The sequence below is a fragment of the Helianthus annuus genome, chromosome 11 (assembly GCF_002127325.2).
Source record: "Helianthus annuus cultivar XRQ/B chromosome 11, HanXRQr2.0-SUNRISE, whole genome shotgun sequence".
Lineage (NCBI taxonomy): Eukaryota > Viridiplantae > Streptophyta > Magnoliopsida > Asterales > Asteraceae > Helianthus > Helianthus annuus.
Window position 1 is genome coordinate 142,064,256 of NC_035443.2, and position 17,711 is coordinate 142,081,966.

The 17,711-nt window shown below is 39.8% G+C and overlaps 1 protein-coding gene and 1 long non-coding RNA gene across 2 annotated transcripts; both read right to left on the reverse strand.

Annotated features, from left to right (window-relative positions):
- Positions 1 to 1,552: 1,552 nt before the first annotated feature.
- Positions 1,553 to 2,234, reverse strand: LOC110888517. Its single transcript, XR_004871024.1, has 3 exons — positions 2,080 to 2,234; positions 1,750 to 2,001; positions 1,553 to 1,682 (listed from the first exon to the last, which is right to left on the reverse strand). It is a non-coding gene; the product is annotated as an uncharacterized LOC110888517 (long non-coding RNA).
- Positions 2,235 to 8,786: 6,552 nt separating this feature from the next.
- LOC110890649 (F-box protein SKIP5) lies at positions 8,787 to 16,626 on the reverse strand. The gene is made up of 5 exons (XM_022138267.2): positions 16,367 to 16,626; positions 10,911 to 11,055; positions 10,750 to 10,828; positions 9,959 to 10,017; positions 8,787 to 9,267 (listed from the first exon to the last, which is right to left on the reverse strand). The coding sequence occupies exons 1-5, from the start codon at positions 16,473 to 16,475 to the stop codon at positions 8,913 to 8,915; spliced, it is 747 nt and encodes a 248-aa protein (XP_021993959.1). The 5' UTR covers positions 16,476 to 16,626; the 3' UTR covers positions 8,787 to 8,912.
- Positions 16,627 to 17,711: the final 1,085 nt, after the last annotated feature.

A 17,711-nucleotide genomic window follows, 5' to 3' on the forward strand; every position in this document is an offset into this window, starting at 1 on the left:
CAGCACGATCAGTCACCGAGCAATGGCTTACATCAAATTCTTGCCCTAGTATCTGCTCAACGTGACTGGCACATTCTAAGTAACCACCTCGGTGACCCACCGCACGCGCTGCATCCGTAAGACCAGCAACGGCGCGATCTAGCTCACCAGCATTCAAGATGGAGTTGGCAACCTTCAACAAAAGAAAAGCGTTAAAGATAACCCTTAACAAGATAGAAGCATAAAAAGTACTCACCAGCACTACTCCACGAGTGCGCATCCATTCAGCTTCTGAGACAAGCGTATCGACGATGCCTTGAGCCTCGGAGTAGTTGGTTTGGGCCACATTCAGCGCAGCAGTGCTAACAGCACGCGCCTCATCAGCTGTAGCAGCCTTAACCCTCTCAGCTTCCAGGTCGATCTCCAACGACTCGCATCTGTCAATTTGCTCGTTTAAGCGACGTTTGAGCTCCGCAATCTCAGCGTCCTTGGCGTGGAGATCTCTGTCCTTGCTGGACAGCTGTAGTTTGACCTCAGACAATTCAACCTGAAGGCCGACAAAACAACTTAGGCCGATTTGTTAACAACACAGCAAGAATAAAGGAAAACAAATAAACTAACCTCCACCTGCTGTTTGGCAGCCTTCTCTCCCTGCGCCTCCTCTACCTTCGAGGTCAAGTCAGCAACTTTAGCCTCAAGATCAACTATCTTCTGTCGAGCCGCATAGGCGCGCTCGTTGTCTTGGGCACAAATACGTTTAAACTCGGCCTTCTCTTTGGCCAGTTGCTCTTCAACATTATGAAGTTTCTTTTGCAGGCCCTCGCGGCCCCATGCTTCGGCCTTCTTATCAGCTTCAAATTTGGCTCTCTCCTCACCAAGAGCAGCCTTGGACTTTTCAAACTCAACAATACGTTTTAACGAGCGCTCACGATAAGCCTCCCAGTCGGCGCGCTCTCTAACCATCGTTCGCCATTCACGGACTATCTGGTGGTTGGCAGCACGAGCGTTGGCCTCTCCAAGTATAAAGGTGCGATATAACATTTCATGGGGTTTCGCCCTTTGCCGGTTAACTTCTGCAGGGGTAAACGAATTCAAGAACCACTCGCGGCAAGGGGCAAATTCATGAAATGTATCTTTCTGCTTTAAGCTCCAAGGGGCTTGGTGAGGAGCATCGCCGCGTTCTTCTTCATTATAAGTCTTATAATAGATATCGCCGACGGTATCCTTCGCCCCGATCACGTTTGGGTTAAAACCCCCTGCACCACCAGAGCTCGCGCTGCTTGAAGCATGTCGACCCGCACCCTTAGAAGTAATGACAGGAGCGGAGTGGGTAGGGTTTGTAACCTCAGGCCCTTGAACATTAACAGGCTGCTCCATAGCCTTCTTTTTTTCTAACTCCTCAAGGGCCCTCTTCTTCGCCGCTTCGGCCACCCTCTCCTCCTCCGCCTTCCTTTTCCTCTCCTCCTCTTTCTTTTTCTCCTCTTCCTCCTTCCTCTTCCTCTCTTCTTCATCCTTCCTCTTCTTCTCGGCAACCCTCTTCTTCTCTTCCTCTCTCTTCCGACCCTCCTCCACCTTTCGCTGTGCCTCAGCAGCCTTCGCGGCATCCTGAGCAGCAGTGTCAGTGGACTTGATGGTAATCTTGGGCCTCTTCGCCGCAGCCTCACTGAACGTGACACCCTTCTCAGGGGTCTTCTTCTTGATTTCTGAAAAAATAAAGCAAGTGCATTTAAACAAAGAGAAAAGTATTAAGAAGAGAAGCGAAGAACATACCAGGAGAAAATTTGTATAACGAGCGCAGCTTGCTCGTTTTCCCAACCGCGGGAATCACAACAGATGTAGGGGCGGAAGCCACACCAGTCGTGGCTTCGCTCCTACCCCTCTTCCGCCCAATAAGCTGGGCACCAGCATCTTCTTCTTCAGCTTCGTCATCTTCAGGAAAAGATGGAGTCGCGCCAGCTTCAGGGTTACGAGAACCCGCGCTCCCAGAGCTTTTCGACCCACCAGCACCAGTTTTTCCCTTAGCTACACGTGACAAGCCTTCAAATGAGTCACTGATGATCACATAATCATCTAAGTCACGTTGACGAAGGCGAAGAGTACCTTTGACAGCAGCAGTTGTCGCGCGACTAGGGCCAGTGCCCTTGCTGGTCACTTCAGGCTCCACCTTCTTCTTCTTCTTCACAGGTTTCTTTTTCTTCTCCTCAGGGTCAATCCCCAGGTCGCGCAACACACCTGCAAAGATTTTAGACCAGGAACTTAGCTCGCCGCTGGAAGAACCTACTGACTCCTCGCTGGAAAGATAGAGAGTCTCTTTCCCAGCGAAAGTCACAGAGCGCAAAGGACGAGGTTTAGGGTATTGCGCACCTTCAGTAGTGGTTGGCGGCGAAGCAAAGGCATCAGCAGCTGGGAACATGAAGTTGCCTCTAATCTGGTCATACCAGCTTTCCTCATCATCGCGCAACGGGCGAACGCCCATGGAGCCACCAAATGTCGAGAAGGCAGCTTGATAGAGTTGCGCTTCTACACATGGAAGTAAGTAAGTAACAATTAAAGCAAACTTACTTGGAAAAAGAACAAAGAAATAACTAACCTTGATCGCCAAGCTTCAACACCGGAACCTCCCTGCTGCTAGGTGACCACTGGTCACTCATCTTCGCTGCGACCAAAACGTTTTCCCCAAATACCCGATTCGGGGTTGGGGTTAGCTGCTGGTACCACAGGGCGTTTTTGGGAATCGGTAGGTCTTCCTTCGGTATTGCCTCGGTCCAGTCCCTAAAGGGCATGGCAATCGGCAAAACCTCCTCCCGGATAAAGAAGAACTTAGGTTTCCAGTCGTGGAAACTCTTCGGTGGGTTTAACAAGATCTTCTTAGCCGCACCACGGCTCGCAAAGGAGAAGAAGCCCATCGTCCTTTGCAACTGATAAAAGGCCCGGAATTTATCCACCAACGGCTCAATGCCATGAGAATGGCACAAAAACTCGAAGTGTCGTATCCTAACCATCCCCGGTGGGCTCATCTGCGATAGATGGAAGTTGTAGTGATGGAGGATATTGCCCAGGAAGTTGGTCGCCGGCAGCCGGAAATTGCCCTGAAGAAAGAAGTCTTCATATAAAGTAATATATCCGGGTGGTGCATCAGCCGCGGTTTGGCCCTGAGCCGGATACCGGGCATCCCACTCCGACGGGAATCGAAAGCTTCAAACAATTTGTTCAAAAAGCCCTAGATCCCATCTGAGGACAGGAACTGGCCCCTCCTCAGTAACAGCAACTTCTTGGTGTTCTTCGCTCATATCTGAAAATTCTGGGAAAAATTTTGAAGATTTGAAGAAATCTTGAAGATATGAAGAACAGATTTGAAGATTCAAAGAGAAGTTGAGAAGAGAATAGAGAAGAAACGAAAAGAAGTGAAGAGTCTCTCACCTCTCTTCGGATATATATACCCATCGCATTTAATGCGATGGGTAACCGTGCCGCGTTCGCCGCTAGGCTAACCAACGAGGGGCTGCCACGTCAAGCGGGAAACCAGGGGTGACGGTTACCACGCGCGCGTGGGCCTCACTCTCCTGACACGAAGTGCAACCGCCGCAGACGGCATGATGACACCCGTGCCAGAGGTCAACTCAAACGTCGCACTCAACGACTTATCCCACCAACTTGTCAGAAGTTCAAATTTCGAAGTTTCCCGCCATAAAAACAACAAGTAACTTCATGCAAAAGTTACATGAGCTGCGCCAGCTACATGTCACCTCCAATAAACCCGCGCACCGATCAGACAAACGGCAATCCCTAAAGACCTGCATTGGTACTTGCGCAATTGAAAATAACATTTTCCACATGCGCCACACCAATCAGGATCAAAAGAACATTTCCCCTATTATACTTATTTATCCTAATTTTATTAAGTCCAGAGCTACAACCACTTGCGTTGCGCATGGTGCAGCACTGGACTGGGGGGACTTGAAGGGGTATGGTCCCAAAAAGTCGCGCAAACCTCCGCCCAGGTTGCGCGCGGAACCATACTCCTTATTTCAGAAAACTTATTAACAGTATCCACGCGCGACTTACACGCGTTGGAATTTGTCCCGCGCGAGGCAAGGCTCACAAGAGGCCCAGATATCAGCACTTAGCATAAAACAATGGAACAAATGAGCATGCTAACCCCGCGCGGGTTAGTTTGTTGTCCAACAAGAGCCACTCAGTAGGGAAGCGCACGGCTACCTACAGTGGTACATAAGGTACAAGTGGCAGTAAAGGAGCCAATGAGCGTCTAGCAGGCTCTGGTCAATCGTGCGCCACGATCGCCTGACGAGAAGTACACAAGGACGCCTACGTGGCACCAATCAGAGGACGGAGACAACTGTCCCACGATCTCCACTTGTCTGCTGATGACAGAAGGACAACAAGGCCGACAACAATGACACGTGGCTCCAATCAAGGTGCGCCAGCACCGACGAGCATCTAGAAGCCACTAAGCGGTCAACGCCAGTGAGACAAAGAGCATATCCGTTTTGTTGTCCGCTTCTGGCCCAAGGCCCATCAGCCCATAACCCCTTACACCTCTCCGGCTATAAATAGAGACCTCATCCCACAGGTTAAACATTCTATTCCCTCGGCTCTCACTCTTTACACTTAATTACTATCAAAGCAATCGCTTATTCTCACGCCGGAGCCTGGTTAAGAGGGAAACCCCCACATTCCCCTCTTAACGAGTAACGGTGTTCTGTTTTGCAGGATTGATTACCAAGTCGGAGCTCAAATATCCTTAAGAAGATTAACCATCATGAAAGGAACATAAACCAATCTAATTAACTCCCTAATTAGATCATTGTTTCTTCAATTATTTAAGGGGAAATGGACTGTATCACCCTCAACTAAGCAAAATTGGCCAATACCACGCCCAACTTTCAAGTTGGCTCCCACCACCCCCAACTGGACATTTGGGTTGCTATGTCACCCCGTCGTTACTTAGCCACTAACCTGGTTAGTTTTTTATCCTACGTGGCAGTTTTTTATCCCACGTGGCACGCTGACGTGGATCTGAAGCATATCATTTTAGCTATTTATATTTAACAAAACAATAACACAAGGACTAAACATATCACTTAAAACATACTACAAGGACCAAATAGCAACTATTTCCATACATCTATTATTTCACCACTGATTTTGAGTTTCAAAATCTCCAAATTCTCTCACAACAAAATCCAATTTCTAGAGAGAGAAACAAACAGGTTCGTCCCCACCACCACGTCCTTCTCACCACAGCCACCACCACTTCATTCTCACCGCAACCACCACCACCTTTGCACCACCGCCACCACCATCTTGTCACCACCGCCACCACCACCTTGTCACCGCAGCCACCACCACTTCATTCTCACAGCAACCACCTGATCACCATCACCATCCCCTTTTTTCCCCAAAATCAAAACCCTATATTCAACTCTCGATCCACCAAATCCGCCCAAAATCAAAATCCTAAATTCAACCCTCATCCCCATTTTCCCCAAAATCAAAACCCTAAAGAAAAAGCAACGTTTTTGCCTGGTTTTGACTCCATCGCTGCTGCCGGAGAACGGAAGCCAAAGAGACCATTTCCTGTGGCGGTGATGGTGGTTGTGGTTGTCGAAGTAGTTGTCGCTGCCGCTGCAGAACTAAAGCCAAAAAGACCACTTCCTGTGGTGGCCGTAGTGGTGGTTGAAGTAGCTGCTGTGCCTGTTGGTGGTTGATAAGGGAGCCATGGTGGTGGTGGTGGTGGCGGTACTTGAACATGGGAGTATGGTGGTGAGGTAGATGACAGAGGAGGATGGTGGTTCTTGAACAGGGGAGTATGGTGGTGGGGTGGATGGCAGCAGAGGATGGTGGTGGGGTAGATGACAGGATGGTGGTGTAGGGTGGGGCGGATGGTGGTGGTGCTATGTGTGTATGAGAGAGAGATGGGTGAAAAAACATATATACACACCTAAACTGATTTGTGTGTATATATAAGAGTTTTTTTATTTTTAATCACTTTTTTTTATTTATTAAATATAAATAGCTAAAATGATATGCTTCAGATCCACGTCAGCATGCCACGTAGGATAAAAAACTGCCACATAGGATAAAAAACTAACCAGGTTAGTGGCTAAGTAACGACAGGGTGACATAGCAACCTAAGTGTCCAGTTGGGGGTGGTGGGAGCCAACTTGAAAGTTGGGTGTGATATTGACCAATTTTGCTTAGTTGAGGGTGATACAGTCCATTTCCCCATTATTTAAAGAGTGCTAAACAAATAAGGTTGGTGTATAATTGTTTAAAGTGTGTGAGTCATGTAAAACACGTGTTAAAACATTAAATAGATATGTAATGTCAGGGGTTGGTTCCGATACAAACTATATTTATCCTACAAACCGTAAGAACTAATCCTAGCACTAAAAAAAGTTAAAGTAGCACATACCAAAACAATACATACATAAAAGTAGCACTTTTGAATTATATTAGCACATGAAAATTAATCAAGATAATTGATTTTAGCACATATTTGAATGATAACAGCACTTTTCTTAATCAGCACATTGAAAACAAAAGGAAAATCCAAATAAAGAATTAGTTGTTTGTTAGCATATTTATACGGGAATTCAATATAATTGATATTATTTAGTATATTATTTTATCATTTCTCTATAATTGGTTTGATGCCACATGACACTTTTTAAATGGTTCTTACCGTTTGTATGCGAAATGTGGTTTGTATTTGATCCTACTCCTGTAATGTCATTCGATTTTTTAAACCAGTTCGATCATCGTACCAGTACAACTTATTTAATAACTAATTTGGTTATGAAAACATTGTTAATAACCATCTTTTCATGCTTTATAAGGAGATTTGGCCAGGTTATAGTTTTATTAAAAATTATTTACCAGCTTATTTATTTACCAGCTTATTTATTTAGTTTTATTAAGAATATGAAATAGGACACATCTTGGAAATTCTAGTTTAAAAATGTCTTAATCAATAATTTAACCGATTAATCAAGCTATCTATACATGATATGAATAATTTAAAGATTATTATTCTCAAATTAGCTAGATATTTAAATGTAACACACACGTCCAAACAAAGTAATTGTAACGAGCATACAAAAAATTTCAAATACTTCGCGAGTCCAAAATAGTCTCAACCGCAAAATTTTGGTTCCAAATGACTACTGTATACGTCTTTATCATACAAAAATCTTTTTTTTTTTCAATAAAACTGTTTATTAATTGTCTTGGTAGATCATATTTCAAATATGGGTTTTAGATTAAAACAATGAGCTCGGTAGTTAATTATTTTGTGCTTTATTAGTGCATACATTGCTCATAATTACAAAGCATCTTTCTATTGTAATAAAAACAAGATGTGATTTAACTATTATACCACTAGGGTTGGTGGTCCAGTGGCAAGACAAATCCTTTTAAAACACTAAGTGTGAGATCTTTGGTTCAAGTCTCACAAGAAGCAACAAATTCGTCGTTAAAAAGAATTATTTAACTATTCGTTGCAGTGACAATCAACTAGGTTACTAAGTATAATGTTACAAGAAATATGACAATCAATATAAAACGGGGAACAAAAGACATACGTGCGATAAAAGGATCTAGTGTTGATCGACCTTGGTTACATTCTATGGTCACACACGGTATCCCTTAATGGCTTAATCATCTATATAGAACGTCTAGCGACTAATTTTTGCTTCCACATACACCCTTTGAGATAATTGTGGAACTAGATATGATTATTTCATGATTAGTTATCCACATGATCTTTTCTATTTTGCCTTTAGATCTTCAAAGTGTCTGTGAATAACTTCTGACTCGTCACCACATGGTAAGTCTACATGGTCAATGTAAGATGCGCTTGAGAGCTTCATCTTATTGACCAAAAGGGTTAGTGTGGCTCACTACTCACAAAATTTATATATAAGGTTGACTCAACAAAAAAAATTTGAAAAAAAAAATTATGCAACATATTCAACTTTTTAAAAATACTGCTAAATTTTTATTTAAACTTACAACTTTTTAAAAATACTGCTAAATTTTTATTTAAACTTACAAGTGCATTAACTTTTTTTTTGAAGAGTGTAGATCAGATGGAAAACCCACTACCGACTTGCAACCGAGACGGCAAGCCACCCGGGTTCGAGACGGGCACCCTACCAAAGCAGAGCTAGGCCGCCCTCTGGAGCACATGTATTCCAGCGGTGCCACAACAGAGGCTCGAACTCGGAACCCATCGTGCGGGAACCTCCCTAAGGAGTAAACCCTCACACCTCACCTGCAGACCACGGGGATCGAACCTGGCTCTCCAAGGAGAAACCAAATCCTTTCCACCGCTGTACCAAAGGGTCATCGGCTACAAGTGCATTAACTAGTTGGAAGAATCTTAGTAAGTCATCCTGAATACATACACCACTTTTTAATGCAAGACTTTGCCTTTTGAAAAAATGACAATAAGTTTGTCTAACTTTACCCAAATAAATGTTTATATCCTCTTTCCATCAATTCTGTACTTTTCAAGATACCTTAAAATTCAACTACCTATTTTGGTAATATCTTAAAATGACTTTTAACATAATATATGTCATAGAGCAAAATTTTCAAAAGATTGTTGTTTATAGTTCAATCGTCGGCCGTCGATTGGCTATGGATGACCATGGACCATTCGTCAACTTTCGAATTGTTACGGGTTTGTTATATATCTCCATGTTGACTTATCAACACTAATATGAAGTCTTACAACTTAACAAACTTGAAAGCTTTTCCTTCCTAGAAGCACATGAATTGTATGTTTCCAACACACATTTGATTACTTAGTTACATTACATTGTAAAACAAGATAAATAAATAATCATTACAAATAAAAAAGGCAGTCTACATCACAAATATGGTACAAAATAGGTTGAACAATACCACTATAACTGGTGGACAACATCAAACCAGAATAATATTGACGTCGGTGCATATATGGCACGTACCCGTTGCAATGCAAGTGTTCCGCTAGTCAAAACTGCTTTCGCGCCACCTTTGATTCGAGTTTGAGAAACACACACACTGTCACCATTCTTCTGTGCAGCGGATGACAATGCCGCCTCGCAGCCGCCAGCGGTGGTGATAATAGCATAGGAGAGATAGTCTAAGGGGTTCGATTCACATTGCAGATTGCAGTCCTCGATGATCAGTCTACCGCTCCTATGAAGCAAGCAGCACCCCAGCTCCGCCTTTACTGTTAGGTTCGCCAATTTGCAAGTCGACAGACACTCCAATGCGCTGTAAATCATAACAAGTGATGCCTACATATTCTAGCAGATTACATCCCAAAATGCCTATGACAATAATGTCTAGATTTTTTTGGGTTAATAACTTAATAGTTAATATAATTAAAACTGATATACTTTCTATTTTCACAAAAAAAATGTCACTCGAATTATTTTTGTAAAAAGTATACAAAATAATCACTAAACTAGCTTGTGTATATTAAATTCCCTAAACTTGTCTTAAATGCATGTAATTTTGAGAAAAAATAATGATTTGTTAACTCTTAAACTGGGCAAAATAAGATGGTATATATATTTTTTTCTGCAAGAATGGTGATGTGATTTTATCAATTTTTGACCAATGTAAAGAGTTAACAAGTTATTACATTTATAAAAGAACATCACAAGTACGTACATTTTAGAATAGTTTAGAGACTTTAATATACAAAAACTAGTTTAAAAACATTTTTTGTGTATGGCATTTTTATAGTATTAACCTTTTTATTAAATAATGGAACTTTGGGCAACTTTCGACACGTCTAGGGGGGGGGGGGGGTCTTTGACAAAGTAACATGTGCTCGAATACCTTTGGAAGATTACTTCTGTCCTTCTTTTAATCTTTTTTTTTTTTCCTTTTAATATTCACGAAAGTCTTGCTAAACAATAATTAGGTAAGGCAAATAAAGATACGGAAATATGCGAACCTGTCTGATCCACGGGAACATACAAGTGTTGTATCATCAGGAACATCACCTCCTCCAATCTAAACATTTGAATCGTAGGAAATAGTAATATTTTATCTTGGAAATCAACTTAAGTGAAATCTAGCTAAAGGTCATTATGCAGATGTTATGCAAGAAACGCAACACAGAAAATAATAAAGACTCTGATAGGGAACAGATTTGATGTGTCGAAGTTAACATAACGTAACATAACCAACATAACGTATTGTTGAAGAACATTTTTCTATAAATAAAAGAAAGAGTAAATTACAAAAATCATCCTTTATATATGTCACTTATTGCAAACTGTGTCCTTTATCTTCAATAATTACAAAAAACGTACTCGATGTTTGCAAACCCTTGCAAGTTATGTCCTTTAGCCCTAACTCAGTTAATTTTTGTGGTTAAATCTGACCAAATAGACCCCACATGAGGGTATTTTTGTGGTTAAATCTGACTAAATGGACCCCACATGAGAGTAAAATGACCAACATACCCTCATGTGGGGTCCATTTGGTCAGATTTAACCACAAAAAATTAACTGAGTTAGGGCTAAAGGACATAACTTGCAAGGGTTTGCAAACATCGAGTATGTTTTCTGTAATTATTGAAGATAAAGGACACAGTTTGCAATAAGTGACATACATAAAGGACGATTTTTGTAATTTACTCTAAAAGAAAGCACAATGTTCTCGAAGTAAAGATTAACATTTGGCCAAAAACGACAAGAGGGTAAGTAAGTAAATGAAGGTTTGACAAAGCAAATAACATACCAAGCACAATGGTTTATTGATTTGAATATTCGAAGCAAAATGGAATCCCCCTGCTCCAATCAATATGGTGTCCCCTGGCCTGAGTGGTTGTAATTTGAATTCCGGCTTAATATTTATCTTGTAATTATAGAAATCGAGACCCATCAAAGCAAACTACATACCTTGCAGCAGAAACAGCTTCTTCAATACTTGGAAAGACCCCGGATTCCGTTAAGCTTTTGACAGCGCGGTCCACTCTCAACCATAGGCGAGGGTGACATGCCAAGAACAGCCATCTGTGGCAAACGAGGGCTGTGTTATACCGATCTGCAAACTCAACACCAGTTTGTGACATTATATGAAATCATAACAATTCTACTTGGTCCTCTATTAGATGGCATACTGTGACTTCAAACATCAAGCTGACTACTTTAAGTTTCAATAAATTCACTAATACCAATATACCATACTATGTAAGTTTTGAAGAAAAGATCACCAACTACGTCAGTCATTTAAATAGAAAGAGTTGACGTGGAATAAGTAAATAACATATACTAATAATTTTGGGAGAGAGAGGTCTTGGGTTCAAGTCCCAAGTTTTCACCATTGTTGTCGAAGGAAGTGAAGGAGTGAACTAACTGAAACGCAAGACTGATTTAACTATAAATACAAGTTTGTCTTTAGTGTTTTTCTTTAATATTAGGCCTCTTTGTTCCTGCTAACCGATAAAAACATGAAAAAAAAAGTTGAGTTGCTGTAAGAGATCAAGGTTATTAATGGTGGGCACTGGGCAGATCAGGAGGGTTGGGTAATGACACAAAATGAATAAGTGTTGCGTGTGCCAAAACAGATTGGATTGTGCCTACACATTACACAAAACACCTTTTTTAACCATGTTTCTCAGTTGGATTAAACAATCATCCGTAAAAATGTAAAACAGGGTTACAAAAACAAAATTATTACAATAATCATAAACTTCTTATATAAAATGCAATATAGGAGAATTTATGCATTCCGAATACACTTCGAATGGCTTTCAAGTTTCGACCAGTCATCTTACTTGGCTTTTAGTTAAATTCTTGAACTTAATCCGTTAGACATTCAAACAGAAGTACAGAATAGAACCCGAAGTAACCCATTTGTAGGTAAACGCTATGCAGTTAATATCGGTGATATATCGGTTATATCGGTCCCTTAGTAAAATATCGGTGTCAAATATCGGTCAAAATATTGGTACCGATATTATCGGTGATATTGACCGATATAACCGATATATCACTGAATAATCCGTTGACATTAAAACAGAAGTACAGAATAGAACACGAAGTAACCCATTTGTAGGTAAACGCTATGTAGTTAATATCGGTGATATATCAGTCCCTTAGTAAAATATCGGTGTCAAATATCCAGTCAAAATATCGGTACCGATATTATTGGTGATATTGACCGATATAACTGATATATCACTGAATTATTGGTATTAAATTGCTATATATATAAATTCTGCATTATATTAAAATTACCAATACCCCACGGATATCTCACCGAGATAACCAATATTTCAAATATCGATCCTTGACCGATATCCGATATTTTACTGCATCAACTGCATAGGGTAAACACTGAAAACTGCCACCAATAATCCAGTATTTGCATAAGCATGTACAGGGACGAGAACCGTCTCGCAGCCTATTAAAGGGGACATGTTTGGGTTATTCATTGAACATGTTCCGCTAGGGTCCTGTAACGAGTCAGAATTGCCTAGGTGCCCCTAAAACTGGTAATGCAGTCTCAAGGTTCTTCCTTTATTAAATGGCCATAGATTTTAAAAGGGATAGGGAGGTATAATTCTTTCCTTTCTTCAAATGACAGGCTTATATAACTAACTATTTACGTTCTGGTGAAGTATATATCAAGAAAATTGACATGATCACGTCTGAAAATACTGCAAACCCAAAAGAAACCAAGACAAACGCACATACTGAACATGAAGATCCAACAAAACATCAACCAACCCCATTCCATTACCCAAACATAACAAAAGGATAGACCGATATAAGAAAAAAAACAAAGAGCTGCAGATGAAAGCAAAGTCTAGGAAAATGACAAGTGAGCGGGACCAACGTCGCCTATTATTTTGAGAACAATTGGACACAAACCCTGATTTAAATCCATAACGAATTGTCAAAGTGAGCCTGGAATGATTGGCTAAAAGTTCCACCACTTATAAGTTAACTAAGATTTGATAACCCACCAAGAATGCAAGAAACGATTGGAACTTGGAACGTGTTTTCTTGTCTCACACGTATCAAGTCCAAGACAAACCGACAGGTAGCCTTCAAAGAAGCCGATCCACTTAACAAGCACCCGTCAACCATCGGCTTCCATACTGTTCTATCCAACATAGTTGGACCTAACCAAGAATCATCAAGAAGTACCCTACGTAACATTATCAACTTACTTCTCTGCACTACATTCTGATACTAATACACCTTGAAAATTAGCAGATAGTTTACTTGGGTTTAATTCCGTGTTGTACCTGGCAAAGTTGATGTTTCATCAGTTCTATACTTCTATTTAGTTCTCAACTAGTTGCATTGTTTGGCACTTTCGCTATCTTGGTTATCAATAAAGAAATTTTCGTATTTTACTAAAGTGTTTTTAGTGTTTTTCTTTAATATTAGGCCTCTTTGTTCCTGCTAACCGATAAAAACACAAAAAAAAAAGTCGAGTTGCTGTAAGAGATCAAGGTTATTAATGGTGGGCAGATCAGGAGGGTTGGGTAATGACACAAAATGAATAAGTGTTACGTGTGCCAAAACAGATTGGATTGTGCCTAAACATTACACAAAACACCTTTTTTAACCATGTTTCTCAGTTGGATTAAATAATCATCCGTAAAATAGGGTTATAAAAATAAATTACAATAATCATAAACTTCTTATATAAAATGCAATATAGGAGAATTTATGCATTCCTAATACACTTCGAATGGCTTTCAAGTTTCGACCAGTCATCTTACTTGGCTTTTAGTTAAATTCTTGAACATAATCCGTTAGACATTAAAACAGAAGTACAGAACAGAACCCGAAGTAACCCATTTGTAGGTAAACGCTATGCAGTTAATATCGGTGATATATCGGTTATATCGGTCCCTTAGTAAAATATCGGTGTCAAATATCGGTCAAAATATCGGTACCGATATTATCGGCGATATTGACCGATATAACCGATATATCACTGATATATCACTGAATAATCCGTTAGACATTAAAACAGAAGTACAGAATAGAACACGAAGTAACCCATTTGTAGGTAAACGCTATGCAGTTAATATCGGTGATATGTCGGTTATATCGGTCCCTTAGTAAAATTAACACAACCAATTACTAATAGGATTAAACAACAGACGACTGGATTTCTTAGTATTAATTGAAGGATTATAAACTGCAACTATAGGAATCGATAAAGTAAGCTAAACAATAAGAGATTAAGAAGATGGTGGGAAGATAGAGACAGATCTGAGATGGGAAGAGAGACTCAATTTTCATAAACATTCATCATGCCTCCTTCCTTCTTCCCTTTTGATTATATTATGTAGCATTCCGTTGTGTGCCCCTGATTCCATTTACTTTGATGGGCCGCATGAACCGGGCTAGTTAATTGGGCCTTGTATGGGCTTGGTTCATGACACGGTGTCAAATATCAGTCAAAATACCGGTACCGGTATTATTGGCGATATTGACCGATATAACTGATATAACCGATATATCACTGAATTATTGGTGTTAAATTGCTATATATATAAATTCTGCATTATATTAAATTACCGATATCCCACGGATATCTCACCGAGATAACCTATATTTCAAATATCGGTCCTTGACTGATATCCGATATTTTACCGCATTAACTGCATAGGGTAAACGCTGAAAACTGCCACCTCTAATACAGTATTAGCATAAGCATGTACAGGAACGAGAACTGTCTCGCAGCCTGTTAAAGGGGACATGTTTGGGTTACTATTTGTACATGTTCCGCTAGGGTCCTGTAACGAGTCAGAATTGCCTAGGTGCCCCCAAAACTGGTAATGTAGTCTCAAGGTTCTTCCTTTATTAAATGGCCATATATTTTAAAAGGGATAGGGAGGTATAATTCTTTCCTTTCTTCAAATGGCAGGCTTATATAACTAACTATTGACATGATCAAGTCTGAAAATCTGCGAACCCAAAAGAAACCAAGACAAACGCACATACTGAACATGAAGATCCAACGAAACATCAACCAACCCCATTCCATTACCCAAACATAACAAAAGGATAGACCGAGATAAGAAAAAAACAAAGAGCTGCAGATGAAAGCAAAGTCTAGGAGAATGACAAGTGCGCGGGACCAATGTCGCCTAAAGTTTTGTGAACAACTGGACACAAACCCTGATTTAAATCCGTAAGGAATTGTCAATGTGAGCCTGGAATGATTGGCTAAAAGTTCCACCACTTATAAGTTAACTAAGATTTGATAACCCACCAAGAATGCAAGAAACTTGGAACGCGTTTTCTTGTCTCACGCGTATCAAGTCCAAGACAAACCGACAGGTAACCTTCAAAGAAGCTGATCCACTTAACAAGCACCCGTCAACCATCGGCTTCCATACTGTTCTATCCAACAAAGTTGGACCTAACCAAGAATCATCAAGAAGTACCCTACGTAACATTATCAACTTACTTCTCTGCACTACATTCTGATACTAATTTCTATAAAAACTTATCAACCAGTAAGACTCAACTTATTATAGTCATTAAACATATAACTGCCCCTATATCTAAACTCAACCTCAAAACTTCAATCAAAACTCCCAATTCCGAAAAAAAGGCAAATTGGATTTAAATAATCCCAGCTTTCTCAATTTGGCCGATAATAATCCCAACTCAGTTATTGGCCTATAATAATCCGAACTGGTCCACTTTGGCCGATAATAGTCTGCGTTAAATATAGCTTAATGGAGTTAAGTTTTTTTCCGAATTACAAACTGATGTTTTAGGGCTTTTGATTTAGAACAAGGATACGAGTTGATTGATGTAAAATTTACCTCAAAATACTGCCCCCAAACGACGAAAATGATGCTTCAATTCGGGTGTTTAAACTTCTAATTAACAAAAATCAAGCCAAGCATCGTTTCGAGGTAAGTTTTACATAAATCGACTCGTATCCTCATTCTGATCAAAAACCATAAAACATCAGTTTGTAATTCGGGAAAAAGCTCAACTCCGTTAAGCTATTTTTAACGGCGGACTATTATCGGCCAAAAGTGGACCAGTTCGGATTATTATCGGCCAATAAATGAGTTGAGATTATTATCGGCCAAATTGAGAAAGCTGAGATTATTTAAATCCAATTTGCCAAAAAAAATGATACTGGCATAAAATTGTAACAGACTCATAACCTAAAAAGTTAAAAAATGGGCACATAGATTGCAAATTAACAAGCTTTTTACTATAAAAATCGAAAACATATGACACTAGCATAATATTTTAACAAACCCATAACCTAGAAAGTTAAAAATTGGGCAAATAAACTGCAAATTAAGAAGCTTTTTACTATAAAGATAGGAGATGAAACAAAATTAGGGAAAACAAACCTGGGATTGGGGATAAGAAGCTGAAGATGTGCATCAAACAACCATCATCAAGAGTGTTCACATGAGTAGAACGAGATGACCGTCGGATCCTCGGTGTGTTTCCGTCCATGTAACCGACGGCGGTACTTGACGCCGTTAAGTGGGGGTTTGGTTTCGGAGGGATTGATGAAGAAGATGCAACCACCGCCTTTAGTTTTAGTTTCACATCGATTGACCGAGAAAGTGTTGTGTGTACGGTACACACAACAGTTAAACGAGCCAAGCCCGAGTTTGACCAGGCTTGAGCTCGTTTAACATATGAAAACTCGAGCTTGAGTTTGGCTCGATTCAAGCGTTTATTTCTAGAAGCTCGAGCTCGGCTCGTGGGTAATTTTTATACATATAATTTAGTTATTTTTTATATTTATATAAATGGTAGTTATTATTATATAAATATTGTTTAATATATTAATAAAAAAATATATAAACAAAAAGCTCGTTTAGGCTCGCGAGTCGGCTCGAGCTCGATAAGCGAAGCTCGGGTTCGGGCTCGTTTACTAAGTGAACTTGTTTTTAGGCTCGGGCTCGAGTTCGAGCTCATTTAAGCTCGACTCATTCGAGCTTTTTTTCGAGCCGAGCTCGAGTAGCTCGGCTCGTTTACACCCCTATGTGTACGTCACCTATGGAGTTAGTTTACGTCATGTATGGAAAAAAAATATTTTTTTAAAGTAGATTACCAAAATCATCTCAGGGTTTAACTAATTTTGTTATTTCAGTCCAAAAATATATCTTTTGTATCCGGGTCCCTAATGTTTCATTTGTGTTGTCATTTTGTCATTTTCATTCAACTGATAAATCGGGATAGGATTTCCTGTTAACTTGTCTTTTATATTGTCATTTTCTCATTTAATTAAAATATATTATGGCATAAAATGACGATTATACCCTTCATTTAAATAAGGAAAACGACAAAAATGAAATAAGTTAACAGAAAGTTGTAACATAATTTGCCAATTTATTGAAAGTGACAAAAAAATTATAACCTCATAGACCCAAATAACGCGTATGTTAGTTTGTTAAAAACTCGAGTGGATTTAGTTTAAACTAGTTTGTGTTGAACTTGTTGGCTTGTATAAGGGTCTGAGTTGAGATCGAGCGGAAAGTAGTTTGCTTGTATGATAAATCGAGTTGACTTGCTCGTATAAATAATTATTTTTTCTGTATATTGAAAGTTTGTTGAGTCTTGTATAATTATATTTTTTTTGTTCAATATTGTCATTAAAAAACCATACAAAGAACATCAATATGGAGAAAAAAATAGTCAAATCACCAGGTACAAGGTTGGCTTGAGTTAACCAGTCGGATA

Coding starts and splice junctions, on each gene's coding strand:
- LOC110890649 (XM_022138267.2), bottom strand. CDS start 16,475: ATGGACGGAAACACACCGAGGATCCGACGGTCATCTCGTTCTACTCAT. Junction 11,056..16,366: donor CTTCTTATCCCCAATCCCAG/GTTTGTTTTCCC, acceptor TTGAGTTTGCAG/ATCGGTATAACACAGCCCTC. Junction 10,018..10,749: donor TCAATAAACCATTGTGCTTG/GTATGTTATTTG, acceptor TCAAATGTTTAG/ATTGGAGGAGGTGATGTTCC.